A 14,893-nucleotide genomic window follows, 5' to 3' on the forward strand; every position below is an offset into this window, starting at 1 on the left:
ACATGTATGCTAACGTGTGGAGTATGCATCTCACGTGTGGGGGGGCTCCACTCACACAGCTCTCTTGGACAGAGTGGAATCTAAGGGCCATATTTTTAAACATTTCTGCGCCCAAGAACACGTAATTTACTAGTCTTTCGTTGGAGTTTAGGGCATATCCAGGGGTACTTTTATGACCCTGGTGGTAGTCTGAGCCTTCTTCTGTACCGTGAACCTAAAAGAACACTCATTAGAACTCGATTAACCTCCTTTTTGGCCTTTGGAAGTAGTTGGTGTGAGGGGTGGGAGCATCTGACAATACCAACCTTAGGCTCTTCGTCTCATCAGCTCTCCTCCTCTTACTGATTGTCTTCTACCTCTTAAATTCCGCCGCCATGTTGCCTCTCTTTCTATCTTCTATCGATATTTTCATGTTGACTGCTCTTCTGAACTTGCTAACTGCATGCCTCCCCCCTTCCGCGGCCTCGCCACACACGACTTTCCACTCACGCTCATCTCTTTACTGTCCAAATCCCTTACGCAAGAGTTAACCAGCACCTTCACTCTTTCATCCCTCATGCTGGTAAACTCTGGAACAATCTTCCTTCATCTGTATTTCCTCCTGCCTACGACTTGAACTATTTCAAGAGGAGGGTATCAGGACACCTCTCCTCCCGAAATTGACCTCTCTTTCGGCCACTCGTCTAACTCTTTTTAGGAGCAGTGAGTAGCGGACTTTTTTTTTCATTATTGTTTTCTTTTTTTTTCCCCTTTGAACTGACTCCTCTGCTGTAAAAAAAAAAAAAAAATATGTAGGCTGACTGGCTTCTTATAATCTTAATCCTTGTGTCTCCTTGTCTAAGTATATCTAACTATATGCCTTCATTACGAACCCCATACAGGCCTATTCACTCTTTCCCCACCAACCTCACCGAGACCCCAAACTACCAGCAGATCTCTCCCCCAATAATGCACCCCCCCAACCGATTTTCTCCCAAGTATCGGCCGGTAACCGTCCTCCACGCGCAGCCGTAGTGTATGCCCCCAACCACCCCTTTCACGCCCTGCCCCATCCTCCAATGCCCTACCTCTCCCATAATAAGACACACCCATAACACCCACATCCAACCCTTACCCCGCCTGCACCCTTCTGTTACACATCCTTCCCCTTCTCTCCCTCTCTCCTTACCCCACACGCACACCCTCGAAACACTGGTCCTAACTCTCCCCACTCTCAACCCTTACCCCAATTACGATTTTCTACTACATATTCGGCAACCTTCTCTCTCTCTCTCTCTCTCTCTCTCTCTCTCTCTCTCTCTCTCTCTCTCTCTCTCTCTCTCTCTCTCTCTCTCTCTCCACCCGCAAATCAAGGTAATTCCCAACATAATCTAATTAAGTCACAATCTGTTAGATACGGCCGCCACCGCCACCACCACCGCCGCCATCACAACTACCACTGCAAGAATTACTGAGAAAAGCGACTGATATATAACAGTAATAGTAGTAGTAGTAGTAGTTGTAGTAGTAGTAGTAGTAGTTGTAGTAGTAGTAGTAGTAGTAGTAGTAGTAGTAGTAGTAGTAGTAGTAGTAGTAGTAGTAGTAGTAGTAGTAGTAGTAGTAGTAGTAGTAGTAGTAGTAGTAGTAGTTTCAAAACTGCTATACGTATTGCACTGAACTCAATGGATTAATAATTTTGAGCCAGCAAGCAATCAAGATAATAAGGTGCTACATTAAGATCCTGAAGGACATGAAGTATGGCACCTAAATTACCTGTCCTTCGCACCAGCAACCACAATAATACGACCCGTTGTTAACTAGGGTTTCGGGGTATTAAACAGGCAGGTATGTTACTAAAATAAAATAAAAGTAGGTTTCTCTCTCTCTCTCTCTCTCTCTCTCTCTCTCTCTCTCTCTCTCTCTCTCTCTCTCTCTCTCTCTCTCTCTCTCTCTCTCTCTCTCTCTCTCTCTCTCTCTCTCTCTCTCTCTCTCTCTCTCTCACACACACACACACACACACACACACACACACACACACAGTTCTTCTCATCTCTTCTCTCTTTCTCTTTCCTACTCCATAATTTTCCCCTTCCTCTCTTTCAAACTTTCTCTCTCTTCGCCCGTTAATCTTCTTTCATTTAACTGTTTGCTGTGTGATATGACGGAGGCAGTTCTATCACAGCATTAGCAGAGAGATTTGGCGCCTCACAAAAGATCTTCAGAAAAAACTATGAAGCGCCGAAAGAGTAATGGAGAGAAGGAGCAACATGGATTAGGAAAAAAGGGTTCAAGATATTCAAATGACGATTAAATACAAGACCTTATGATGGGCAGGTCACAGGTGCTTGGGACTGGAAACAGATGAACGACCAAAGTAACAAAGCAAGGTAAAGTTGGGGGCATATGCTATAGCCGCGCGTGGCCTCAGCGCTCATTTCCGTGGCACTTGCAGAGGTGGGCAAGTGCGGTACTTAGTGCGGGAGTACCGCATCACAAAACAAGTACCGCACTACCGCAACATTTCTGAAAATACCGCACTACCGCAGACTGCACTGAAAAATCCTGCGGTACTTTTTGCGGTACTTTGAAAACTACCGAAGACGACTTTTGCAGCGCGGCATGCTCACAGAATTTTTTTTTATTACAGTAAATCGGACTCAATCAGTCAATCGGTATCAGTCATCAGAATCAGTGATTCAATCATTCTGCTTTTCTGTTAGTGTTCAAAATTAAATACTAAATAGACGGACTAAACTACTACACTGCGAGTCTTCTTTAACCCGCGCGGTGCCGGCCATTTCAACCCCGGAACCGTCCGTGGTGCCGGCCGATTTTTCATTGTACTCTTTTAAGCATGTTTCCTTTGTTTGGATAGCCAGGACAGGCGCTGAAGCATTTTTTATTTTGACTACCGCAGCACCGCGTACCGCAATGGGAAAGAAAAAAATTGGACCGCACTACCACAACCGCACTACTCCGGAAAAAGTACCGCACTACCGCAACCGCACTACTGATTTTTCAGTACCGCGCCCACCTCTGGGCACTTGCACTTGAGCCCATGATGGAAGCACCCATTACCCCAAGACACAGAGCCAATGTGACATCCGGGATACCACAGAAAAGAAAAGAACCGGGTTAGCAAAAGAAGAGAAGACTAGAAAAATATTAAAAAAAGAGGAAGAAATAAAAAAAGGAACAAGAAGAAAAAGCAAAAGAAAGAAAAAGATAAGGAAGACATTAAAGAAAGAGGAAAGGGGAAGGAAAAATACAATACCGATAGAAACAGAGTGGCAACCCAGAAAAGAAATTAAGTCAGGGCAGACAAATAACCAGGCGGAGAGATAACATTTTAAAGCACTTATTGGAACGGGATGGAGTACAGTAACACCAGATAGAGAGAGATTGAAGACGTTGGGAAAGGACTCTAATATCGTGGGTTAGTAATGACCAAAAATGATTATGATGATGATGGTGATGATGATGATGATAATACTGAGGACTACACACACACACACACACACACACACACACACACACACACACACAGCTAACGTTCCTCATATATCATTAAAGAGAGGGAAAAAAGAAGTTCCATGGCAGCACTGCACTGAAGGGAGGCAGAGAGGGAAGGAGCGAAGGGAGGGAGGGAGGGAGGGCCTGCAAGTGCTGATAAATACGTAAGTCGGAGGGAGGAAAAGGGAGGGAGGAGAGACTGCAGGATAAATGAACAGGAAGGAAGGGAGAGAAAAATGAGGGTAGAGAAAAGAGAAAGAAAGGAAAAGAATATAATTTTGAGAGAGAGAGAGAGAGAGAGAGAGAGAGAGAGAGAGAGATGTAGCAAAAAGTCACGGAGAGGAGAAAGAAAAATCAGTCTGAGAGAGAGAGAGAGAGAGAGAGAGAGAGAGAGAGAGAGAGAGAGAGAGAGAGAGAGAGAAAAGCGTAAGGAAGAAGCAGGAAGGGGAGGAGAGAGAGAAAGGAAGGAAGGGGAAGGGGGGAGGGCAAGGTGGAGAGATGTAACCTGGTATTGATTTTAAAGCCGTGCGGAGTCGTTCCCCAACCCCCTCCCCCCTAACCCCCCTAACTCCCCCCCCGGACGTCCATTCCCCAACCCTTCTCCCTCCCACATACATACATTTTATTCCGTGCCTTCCTTCCTTTCCTGCTCCTGTAATCTCTCTCTCTCTCTCTCTCTCTCTCTCTCTCTCTCTCTCTCTCTCTCTCTCTCTCTCTCTCTCTCTCACACACACACAGTTTTTCTCATCTCTTCTCTCTTTCTCTTTCCTACTCCATAATTTTCCCCTTCCTCTCTTTCAAACTTTCTCTTATTCCTTCATCTCTCTCTCTCTCTCTCTCTCTCTCTCTCTCTCTCTCTCTCTCTCACACACACACACACACACACAGTTCTTCTCATTTATTCTCTCTTTCTTTCTTTTTCTTCCTACGTTCTTTATTCCCAACATCACTTACAATGTAATGTACCTTCAACCGACTCCTCCTCCTCCTCCTCCCCTTCTTCTTCCTCCTCCTCCTTAACCTTCCTACGCATGGTTTTGTCGAGGAAAATTAATAAATGAACACGAAAAATCAATGAGACCATAATGATTCTCTCTCTCTCTCTCTCTCTCTCTCTCTCTCTCTCTCTCTCTCTCTCTCTCTCTCTCTCTCTCTCTCTCTCTCTCTCTTTTGCCAAGCTCAGGCTGGGAACTGAAACTATGCACCTAACACACTCTCTCTCTCTCTCTCTCTCTCTCTCTCTCTCTCTCTCCCCCACTACTACTAGTAAATCTGCAAGAAACTGGCGGACGGGGGGCGACAGCTGTGCGGCTACTAATTTCAGATCCACTGACACTGACGTTAAATGACAGCACCAAAACCAAGAAGAAAAAAAAAAAAAAGGACGAACGACAACAACAACAACAAAGATGACGACGACGACGACGAGAAAAAAATAGACTAAGAATAACAAGAACAAAAACAAGAACAAGAAGAAACGAGAGGCAAGGTATAGAGCGTACAAGCCAATATAAAACCGCGATAAATAGAGGCACTAGTGCACTGACCTCACACGTAAACACAACAGCGAACGCGTGACTGTACATGATCGACAGTGTTTTGTTTTGGTTTTATTTATTGATGTATTTGTTTCAGTATTCCAACCCGACATCTTTCGAACGTCTGTCATATATATTTCTGCATGGCTGAAGCGATAGTTTTTTTTATGCTTTTGACGATAAGATATTCTGCAGAGTGTATTGATGATTAGGTCATGGATATAGTGTGCGTGTAAGTGTGTGTGTGTGTGTGTGCGCTGGAGGGGGGGGGGGGAGAGAGAGAGAGAGAGAGAAAGTTTCGTTTAGTCGGCGCAACGTCTGTGGTCATATGCCAGAGAGACAGAAAGGGAAGGAATTATAGGAGATGTAACAGACCCCAGGTGACGGGACACAACCCCCGATTAATACCTGGTACCCATTCACTGCTGGGTGGACAGGGGCGTAGGGTATTGGAAAAGCCGCCCAAATTTTCCCACTCCGCCCGGGAATCGAAATCGAAATGTGAGCCGAGTGTGCTTACCACTGCACCACGAAGCCCCGAGAGAGATGTTGTTGTTGTGTGTAATTCACCATGGTCTGACCACGCGATCGCCAGCCAGTACCCTCCCCGACTGAGATCGCTCAGAAATGACGGATCTCTGGGAACAGCTGAAACCTTACACCCACACACGCACGGGAGGCGCGACACAACCCCCTCGACACCCGTTCCTGTGTGTGTGTGTGTGTACATCTAAACTGTTCACAAAGTCTGAAATTATAAATGATAACAGCGACGTAGCGGCAAGTCGAGAGCATTAACATAACAAGTTTACTGGGAGACTCAAATGCCTAATTTCACAGTGACCATTTGTTTGCATGATAGTAGGCCTATAACACACACACACACACACACACACACACACACACACACACACACACACCTCAAAATTATAGTCTCCACTACTACTCGCAAAAAAACTACCCCCGTGAGTGACTACCAAGGAGACTAATTTAGTACTATAGTCTCCTTGGTAACTACCCGGACAGGCACGTCACTTTACCTTTGAGCTCGTGTTTTGGTGTCATCCGTGCATGCCGTCGGGGTACTCTGGGACCTGGAGCCACGGAAAGACGTCAAGGCGGGCAGCGTCCAGCGTCTGTCCCTCCCGCTCCCTGGAACTGTAGCAGACGACTAACGTTTACTTTCCAGCCTTCTCTGCCCTTCACTACATATGGAACGTAATACCACTTCCACCATGTGCACTGCCAAAACCATGTTACTTATAGTTCGTCGGTAGAATTTCCACTATTTCCTGCGATGATACGAAGTGAATGGAAAACTTGGAATTGTTGCCCCGTAGATTTTATGACAAACATACCCGTGATAGAAAACAATTTTAGCGGAAACTTACTTATTTCCGAATGTGAAATGCACACCTGTAATTATCCATACTGTAGCTCAGCGCCCTTTCTATTTTAGTCATATAAACAGTGTTGCTGAAAATTAAATAAAGTAACTAATGACTAATATATGAAACGTACGTACTACAACAACACGACAATAATAATAATAATAATAATAATAATAATAATAATAATAATAATAATAATAATAATAATAATAATAATAATAATAATATCATGAATACAAAAGAACTATAGGAGCTACCACACAGCTTTCTGTAATAAGCCAGGCCATTTTTTTTTTTTTGAGGGGGGGGAAGTGGGGGGGAGGGGCCGCCCTGATGTCCCAATAGTATTTTCATGAGGCAGATTGGAAAAGGTGATTATAGAATCCTCCTGAGCTAGGTAACTAAGATTATAAATTATAGCTGTCGTCTTTCTTTTTTTTTCAAGTTTTTGTCTTGTTTTTCCTTTAACTGCCTCGAACCCTTGCTCCACCCCTTTGTAAAACCTCCATAGCTTGGCCCACTGCCTTCATAAATTATACTGAAGTTCTACTCTGCTAAAACTGCATCACATACTTAACACGGAACAAAGTTAATGAAGATAATTATGGTTAGAAGGAAAAAAAAGAGATACTTAGCCCGGTAGCAGCGAGGATCATGTCTCTCAATGTTCCTTCTAAGTGAGAAAAATGAGAAAAAATCATCGCTCACACAAACCATTTCATATTATATATCAAAGTATTTGTGATCAGTTTATGCATCATCTATTTTGGGGGGTTTATAACATGGCACAAATTTGGCCCGTCGCTGGTACACGGTAAAGCCACAAATTTGGCCCGTCGCTGGTACACGGTAAAGCCACAAATTTGGCCCATCGCTGGTACACGGTAAAGCCACAAATTTGGCCCGTCGCTGCTACCGGGTTAAGTGGAATAGGCTGCAGCCTTCAAGTCCCCTCATCATGAATAAACTGCAACTCATCGTAAGTGTATGAGATTGATGACTTATTACTGATCATCAAAAATCAGAGATGACATGCTAGTTTGCAAGTTAAAAACAGACTGTCATCTTGATTCATTCATTTTTCCTTGCATACTTCCACCATTTAGCTGCTAGTCATCATCCTTCTTGTATTACCTGTTGTCCCTCCATGTTCACTGACCGTCCCGTACCATATCCAAACACTGACTCTGTGACAGCCATCAGCAGTGACAAATTTATTCTTTTCATGAGTTTCTGCTGTTCTTAACATTTCTTATTAACACAACTGAGATAAAAGACAATCACAATCCACTCCAATCACAAAATAGGTAATATTTTGAAAGAGGTACACTTGAACACACATGGACAACCAACAAATCAACTGATGGATTTCTTTAATTCATTATGTATGTGAAATACACCATTGTAAACCACATACAGGAAGAAAGTATGGGTAAGACTCAAAACAAGTGCAAAATGTCAGTTAACCTGGTAGCAGCAACGGGTCAAATTTGTGGCTTTACCATGTAGAACCGATAGGCCAAATTTGTGCCACGATTTAAACCCCCAAAAATAGATGATACATAAACTGATCACAAATGCTTCAATATATATTATGAGATGGTTTGTGTGAGTGGTGATTTTTTCTCATTTTTCTTGCTTAGAGGGACCATTAGGAAACATGATCCCCACTGCTACCAGGTTAATTAACTGTCCAATGACAAAAAAAATATCTCTATCCTGTGAGCTCTGGTTGGTTATGTCCTCTAGGAATCATAACCCAAATAACATCTTCCCATACTTATTTTTTCCTTTGAATGAAAAACAGAAACACACATATACAGTTTACATTTATTTTAGGTCCAGCAATATACCTGAGAACATTCACTTCATAAAAACAGACAGCCAAATACTCCCTTATTGAAATATTAAAACATGGGAACTCTCACTTATTTCTCTTCTATATTGGTTTTGGATGTTTTTATATGTTTTTTGTTTCAAGAACTGTCAGAGGCTATTCCAGTGGCAGTCAATTAGAAGTAAGAAGCAGCCTTTGTTAGCTCCTACATCATTTAAAGCTTTAACATTGTAAAAAAAATATTTAAATCTATGTCATGGTGGAGTAAAAGTACACTGAGATCCTTGAAGAATAATGATATACGGATATGTCTTTTTTTTTTTTTATTACATCTCCAGTAGGCTTTCTTCAGGGGCCAGGTGGTCGGCCCAAGCCCGTCACGGTGCAGGCAATATTTATAGTGGCGCCAGTTATGCTTGGCTCATGCTGCCCCCCGGAACTCATTCTTGATTCACTTGGACGGTTTCTTCTAGAGTCTGGGGTGATGGGTGGTCTTCTGGACAGCATGTGGGTAGTCTTGAGCCACTCGGCGGTGACTGAAAAATCCCAGGTGGTAGCGTGGGGATTCAAACTGACGTTGTTCATGGCGTGGTAAATGCGTTGCCCGCCCGCTAACCACTCAGCCTCCGCCTACCCATGTATATATATATATATATATATATATATATATATATATATATCTATATATATATATATATATATATATATATATATATATATATATATATATATATATATATATATATATATATATATATATATATATATATATATATATATATATATATATATATTAAACAAATACAATTACATTATGCTTCATTAAAGATATACAGAGATGTTTCTTTACAGCATTACAGTACCAGTGTACTTTAGTCCCCATGATTCATGTCATTTTAGACTGAAATTCTCATTGCCATAGTAGTAAAAATTAATAAATTAATATTCCCCATGAATTTTGAAAACCAGGACAACCAACAGCATTTAATTGCTAACTTACTGCTTGGGGTTAGGAAGCAGGTTCCTCACCGGCCAGGGCTTGAGAAAGGTGTTTGCAGAAGCGGTGCAGGGGGAAGCCCATCACATTGTAGTAGTCCCCCCTGATGCCCTCCACCAGGGTGCCTCCAAGCCCCTGGATGCCATACCCGCCAGCCTTGTCCCTGGAAACAGCACACACACAATCACTTAGACTAAAGTACACCATCCCCAACAGTAAGGGTTCCCTTATTTATCATCTTGTAAGGATATCTTCAGTCACACACACTCACAGAGGCTCTCCACTGTCTACATAGGCCTTTATCACATCTTGTGTCAGCTTGGCAAACTGAACCTCAGTAGTCTCACTGAAGCAAATCTCCTGCCAGCGGCCACCATCATCACCAGCGCTGCGCCACATCAATATACAGACTCCAGTCAACACCTCATGGCTGTTACTGCTAAACCTGGTAGAGAAACAATGATAATGATATTATGCTTCATGTAATTCTTTTCCTTCAATAAGAAACTGACAACTGCCAATAATATTCACAAAAAGGAGGTGATTACAATATGTATAATAACTGATATGCCAAAAGACACCTGCTTACTAAATGGAAAAAGGCCCTAACTTGCATTGCTTGACAAATGAAAACTTTTAAAAAATCACCAAACAATCTGCTGCAGAGCATAATACCCCTGACAGAGCAAAACAAGACGCCAACATTAAGATGCACCCCCAAGACATAACCCTGGCAAAATGGCTTTGACAGGTCTAATGTTTGCTGGGTCATTACACAGTTGCCATCTTTCTAAGACAAATCGCTGCTATTTCGATCAATATGTAGCTTTGACACACTGTTCCCATCGAGAACTTATCTCAGAGGGACGGCCATGACACAAGTCTCTTGTTATCATCCTTTATACACTCCCTGTCTTTGTCCCACTCCTCCCTACCATTTCCTTCATGTACTCTTTAATCCTATCAATCCTGATCCTCTTTCAAGTCATCTGGATATCTACCACAGCACTCTGGTCCACTCTTCACCTCAACAGGCACTTTTCTCTTTCTTTTACTGGTTTATGTTAATTCATTCTTGACAATACAATGTCATTCAATGATTCCATAATGGGGAAATATGCTTTACTAGATTCTTGAGTAAGCAGGAGTGCTGATTCTTTTTTTATATATGTACAGGCCCACAGTGCTGGTAAACGTTCTTGAAGGGTCCTGGTGATTAGCCTGAGCCCACCGGTAAGAGTGAGAATTTTTTTAGTGATGCCATGATAGATCTGACTGTAACACTTAACGCAGTATTTCCTCATTCATTTTTGCTGGGCCACTATCAGGATTTGAAAAAAAAATTATGATATTTTTATATTTTTATAAAAATCAAAATACAAGTAACTCGATTTACGCGAGTTTGGTTTACACGTTTTTGAAATAATGTGGGGTCCAAAATCCAAATAAATGTTTAATTTACATGTGTTTTTTTTCACTATATATATATATATATATATATATATATATATATATATATATATATATATATATATATATATATATATATATATATATATATATATATATATATATATATATATATATATATATATATATATATATATATTTCACAATGTTTTAAATCATGATTTTTATACTCCACGAGTAAATCATTTTATTTAAATCAAAACAACCCTGGCCACTAGACACTCACCTAGAGAGCATTGAGACAGCATCATCCACATTCTTGGGCTTGCCAAATACCTGCCCTTCAAGGCTGATGCAAGTGTCTGCCCCAATGACCAGGTCTGGGTGAATGGATGACTCTGGCTGACTCAGTCTTTTGGCAACCTGAAACATAGCCACAAGAGATAACACCAAAAGTTAACAGAGGTAAGGAGTATAAGTGACAGTTTGGTAAGTACAGAGGATGAGGAAACCCCTCCCAAGGTGCATGACTTTATATTTTTCTTCACTGAATTGTAGCAGCCACTTTTTGTTTCATTCCTTTAGCTTGGTGATGTCTTCTTGTAGGAAATCCACAGTCAAGGAGTTAACAGAGGTAGAAAGTAAGTGACAGTGTGGTAGGTAAATCTTTATGATTAGAAAAGGAGTTTATTTAGCATGGTCAGGCAAAGTTCATAATTGGCTGACTCAGTGGTCTTGGCCACTTCAAATGCAGCCGCCAAGAGCTAAGACTGGACAGCCAAAAGGAGTAAAGGGTTAGCTGCTACAAGAAGTAACTGACTGCTTGGTAGGAGGAGAAAATAAGGGCAAGGCTTGAGAAGAGGTAGGTAATGGTATGAGGGAAAAGTTATGAAGGCCAGGTACGTAATGGAGGAAAAGTTAACAGGGGAATGGGGAAAGAGCAGAGACACAAAGTTAACCTGGTAGCAGCAGGGATCATGTTTCATAATGGTCCCTTCAAGTGAGAAAAATGAGAAAAAATCACCCCTCACACAAACCATTTCATAATGCATATCAAAGCATTTGTGATCAGATTATGTATCATCTAGTTTGGGGGGTTTATATCATGGCACAAATTTGGCCCTCCGCTGCTACACGGTAAAGCCACAAATTTGGCCCATCGCTGCCACCGGGTTAAGGCTAAGTAATTAGGATTCAACAGTGAGAGAGCAAACAGGGGCTAGAGAAGAACAAAGAGGAATTTTAGAGGCTGGCAACAAAGAAAAGCATACAAAGGAGCTCTTATACTTAAAATCAGATTAACTATTGAGAAAAATCCTTTTACTAATGTTAACAGCAAATATTACTAAGAATGATGCTCAGAGCCAACCAGAAAGGGACCATGACATGTGACATAATGTTTCTGCACTGGACCCACCTCTTCTGCCTTTCCCTTAGCAGTGGCAATCACGAATTGGTCTGGACTACTGTAGGTCTTGGGGTCTAGTGTCTCCTCAAAGTCTGAAGGAACAACTGTAAATTTCAGTCCCTGGAAAAAAAAAAATCATGTTAAAGTAAAGCTACTTACTCTTGGAAACCATGTTGCATATTCTGATGAGAAATGTCAAATTAAATTACGTATTATGGTATTATAAGAATAAAGTTATTTTTACATCACTTTCTGTACAATGATTGTCTGACTACCTAATATTCCATTATTCATATTACATTCACTGGACTGATGCTTTACCTTGGAACAAATATGATTGTTCATACAGGCTGGGCATTTAGTCCTCCACAGTTTAAAGGTTAAATAAAAATTTGATGTAGCTTGCAAATTGCTAAAGAGCAGCACTGGATTCAAGCATAAGCTAAACAAGCTACAGCTTAGGGTCTTTTAATCTGACCGGAGCTCAAGAAAATGGGTTTTATAGCCATTTTAACTGTTGCAGAAACAGAAATGCAATGACAACATGAATTGGTTGAATTAGTAGGTATATTACTTTGAATATTAATGTGTGTTAAAGTCATTTTTTAAATACTACTGAAGTATTCTTTCCAGAGTATAGGTACTAAATCATAATTGGTAATATATGATACAGATCGTCAACCATAATAATATATAATCGGTAAATACATTCATCTGAATAAAATCTGTATTTTTCACTTAATATATGCCTTGCTATTAAATAATTAAAAGGCATTAGTGTTCAAGTTTTGTGAGCCCCTCTGGTGTAATGCTTTTAACAAGGGGTCTAATAGCAAAAGATTATTATCCTAAAATGTAAATCAGTGTGCCATTTCTCCATCTGATCTATTTACTATCTCCCCAGTCACTACTACCAGAGGCCACAGATTCAAATTAGCCAAACCACACACCTCCACTGAGTGAAGACGCAGATTCTTCAGTGTTAGGTGCACTGGTCACTGGAACTCCCTCCCAGACAGTGTTGTTGGTGCTGGCACAATTGAGGCATTTAAACGAGGCCTTCACCTCTCCCTTGAACAGTCACTGTTCTCATACACGGAATAATTACCTGTCTCTGTCAAAACTCATCCCATTATTAACATTGTTCTGTAACAAGCTCAAATCTATATGCCTTTGCTTAACACCTAGCTGCACATGGCACACAATTCCGCCCATTATTTTGTGCAAATCATAATGTCTTTACTTTAACTGACGGGCTGGCGTGCCAGCAGTTGCGGGCTATCCATCTACGTACCACTGATAGGTGAACCATGACAGTAATTTGGGGTGGCCAACCAGGTCTTACCAGGATGTCTTACCAGGATGCGCTCCACAGGCATGGAGCTCCAAACATGCCAACACACCACAGTATATAGATGATGTAACAAAAATTAAGTGTGTGATTTAGAACACTGGAAAGTGTGTTGTGAGCACTATGGGCTTTGTCCATTATGTTAGTATTCATACAAGTTGTCGCCCAGCCGGTGTGCCGCTAGTAATCTCTTATTGTGAGTAAACCTTAGCCCTCAAATCTGCTCTTCCGTTCACTTACTATTTTCTGCAAAATTTCCTTCCTCCTAGGCGACGAGCTGGCCAAGATAATGTGCTTGGTAGACAAACTATTGAGGTGCTGGAGAATCATGGCCAGAGGTTATCAATGTAAGTGAGGTTGTACGGTAGTTGTACACTAATCCCTGTGAGTCCACGCCGCTCGCCCGTCTGTCGATCGTCCGTCCCTTCCTCGGCGCTGTAGCTGAACTCGTGCCGTGCAAGATGTAGGGAATGACACCTTGCCCGAGTAGCACACAGACTCTCTGTATGTTTTGTTTTTCGTTCACAGGAGCCGCCGATACAAAGGCCTGGCTGGGGAGAAATCTCAAGCCACCTATGACATCAAGATCAGGATTAAGATAAATTTTTTTTTTTTTTTTTCCCTGGACTATGGGCCGCTTTCACAGTCTGTTTTTATCGTTACCAATAGCGCCGATCGAGTCTGATCGACGCTATAGTTTTCCATGTGAAACTGGCCTATGTGGTAGTGGCAGAGGAAGCGAGAGGTAGTACGTGTTGAGAGTGTGTGGTAAAGTGCGGTGCTAGGCAAACCCCGCAGTCGCAGTTTTAAGTGGAAATTCTAAAGCTGCGATCCTGGCCATTGGTAATGATCAAAACAAACAAAACGACTGTGAAAGCGGCCCTCTGTCCTCCATGAACCGTCTTATGGTCTGTCATAACGACATCCTCAAGCGGCTTCTGGGCGTCCTAGATGGACTAGCTCATCCTTGGCCTTCACCGACCACGGGATGAACCGTCTATCTGTGCTGCGTCGCCACGCCGCGTACAGTTTGAGGAGTAGAGTGGAACTACTAAAAAAAAAAGGAACTCCATCATCACCTCCGTCAGACAGAGCTCGGCCTATGTATGTGGATCTATGCGGCGGGAGTGGCTGGGCCTTCTGTACGTGTAGATTGTGCATGTAAATGTGCCGTGCACACGCCTGTATATTAAGCTGTCTTCTATTTGAGTGTATAATTATATGTATCTCGATTTTGTTCTCGTTCGTTTACTTGTCCCGTTCTTTATATGCATGCCGATGTGAGAAATAAAATTATTATTATTATTATTATTATTATATTATATCCGGGTTGCCACAATTCACCTTCCCTAGGTTTCCGTACCCATCTATCGAGCAGCCCGAAAGGGAGGATGAACAGCTGCCATGGGCGTGCTGGACGTCGCTTTATAGGATTCGAACCCGGGCCCGCGGATTCGTAGCTATAGGCA

The 14,893-nt window shown here is 41.9% G+C and overlaps 1 protein-coding gene across 3 annotated transcripts; it reads right to left on the reverse strand.

Moving 5' to 3' along the window:
* Positions 1–6,075: 6,075 nt before the first annotated feature.
* Positions 6,076–13,987, reverse strand: LOC126988267 (dTTP/UTP pyrophosphatase-like). 3 transcript variants are annotated; one of them, XM_050846324.1, is made up of 6 exons: positions 13,665–13,987; positions 12,083–12,193; positions 10,952–11,088; positions 9,527–9,700; positions 9,259–9,418; positions 6,076–6,188 (listed from the first exon to the last, which is right to left on the reverse strand). In XM_050846324.1, the coding sequence occupies exons 1-5, from the start codon at positions 13,752–13,754 to the stop codon at positions 9,268–9,270; spliced, it is 663 nt and encodes a 220-aa protein (XP_050702281.1). In that variant the 5' UTR covers positions 13,755–13,987; the 3' UTR covers positions 6,076–6,188; positions 9,259–9,267. The 3 variants fall into 3 exon arrangements, with proteins under 3 accessions (XP_050702281.1, XP_050702279.1, XP_050702280.1); XM_050846322.1 differs by lacking the exon at positions 6,076–6,188 and adding an exon at positions 8,240–8,794; XM_050846323.1 differs by lacking the exon at positions 6,076–6,188 and adding an exon at positions 8,240–8,888.
* Between the last annotated feature and the right edge of the window lie 906 nt (positions 13,988–14,893).

Source organism: Eriocheir sinensis, chromosome 68 (assembly GCF_024679095.1).
Source record: "Eriocheir sinensis breed Jianghai 21 chromosome 68, ASM2467909v1, whole genome shotgun sequence".
Lineage (NCBI taxonomy): Eukaryota > Metazoa > Arthropoda > Malacostraca > Decapoda > Varunidae > Eriocheir > Eriocheir sinensis.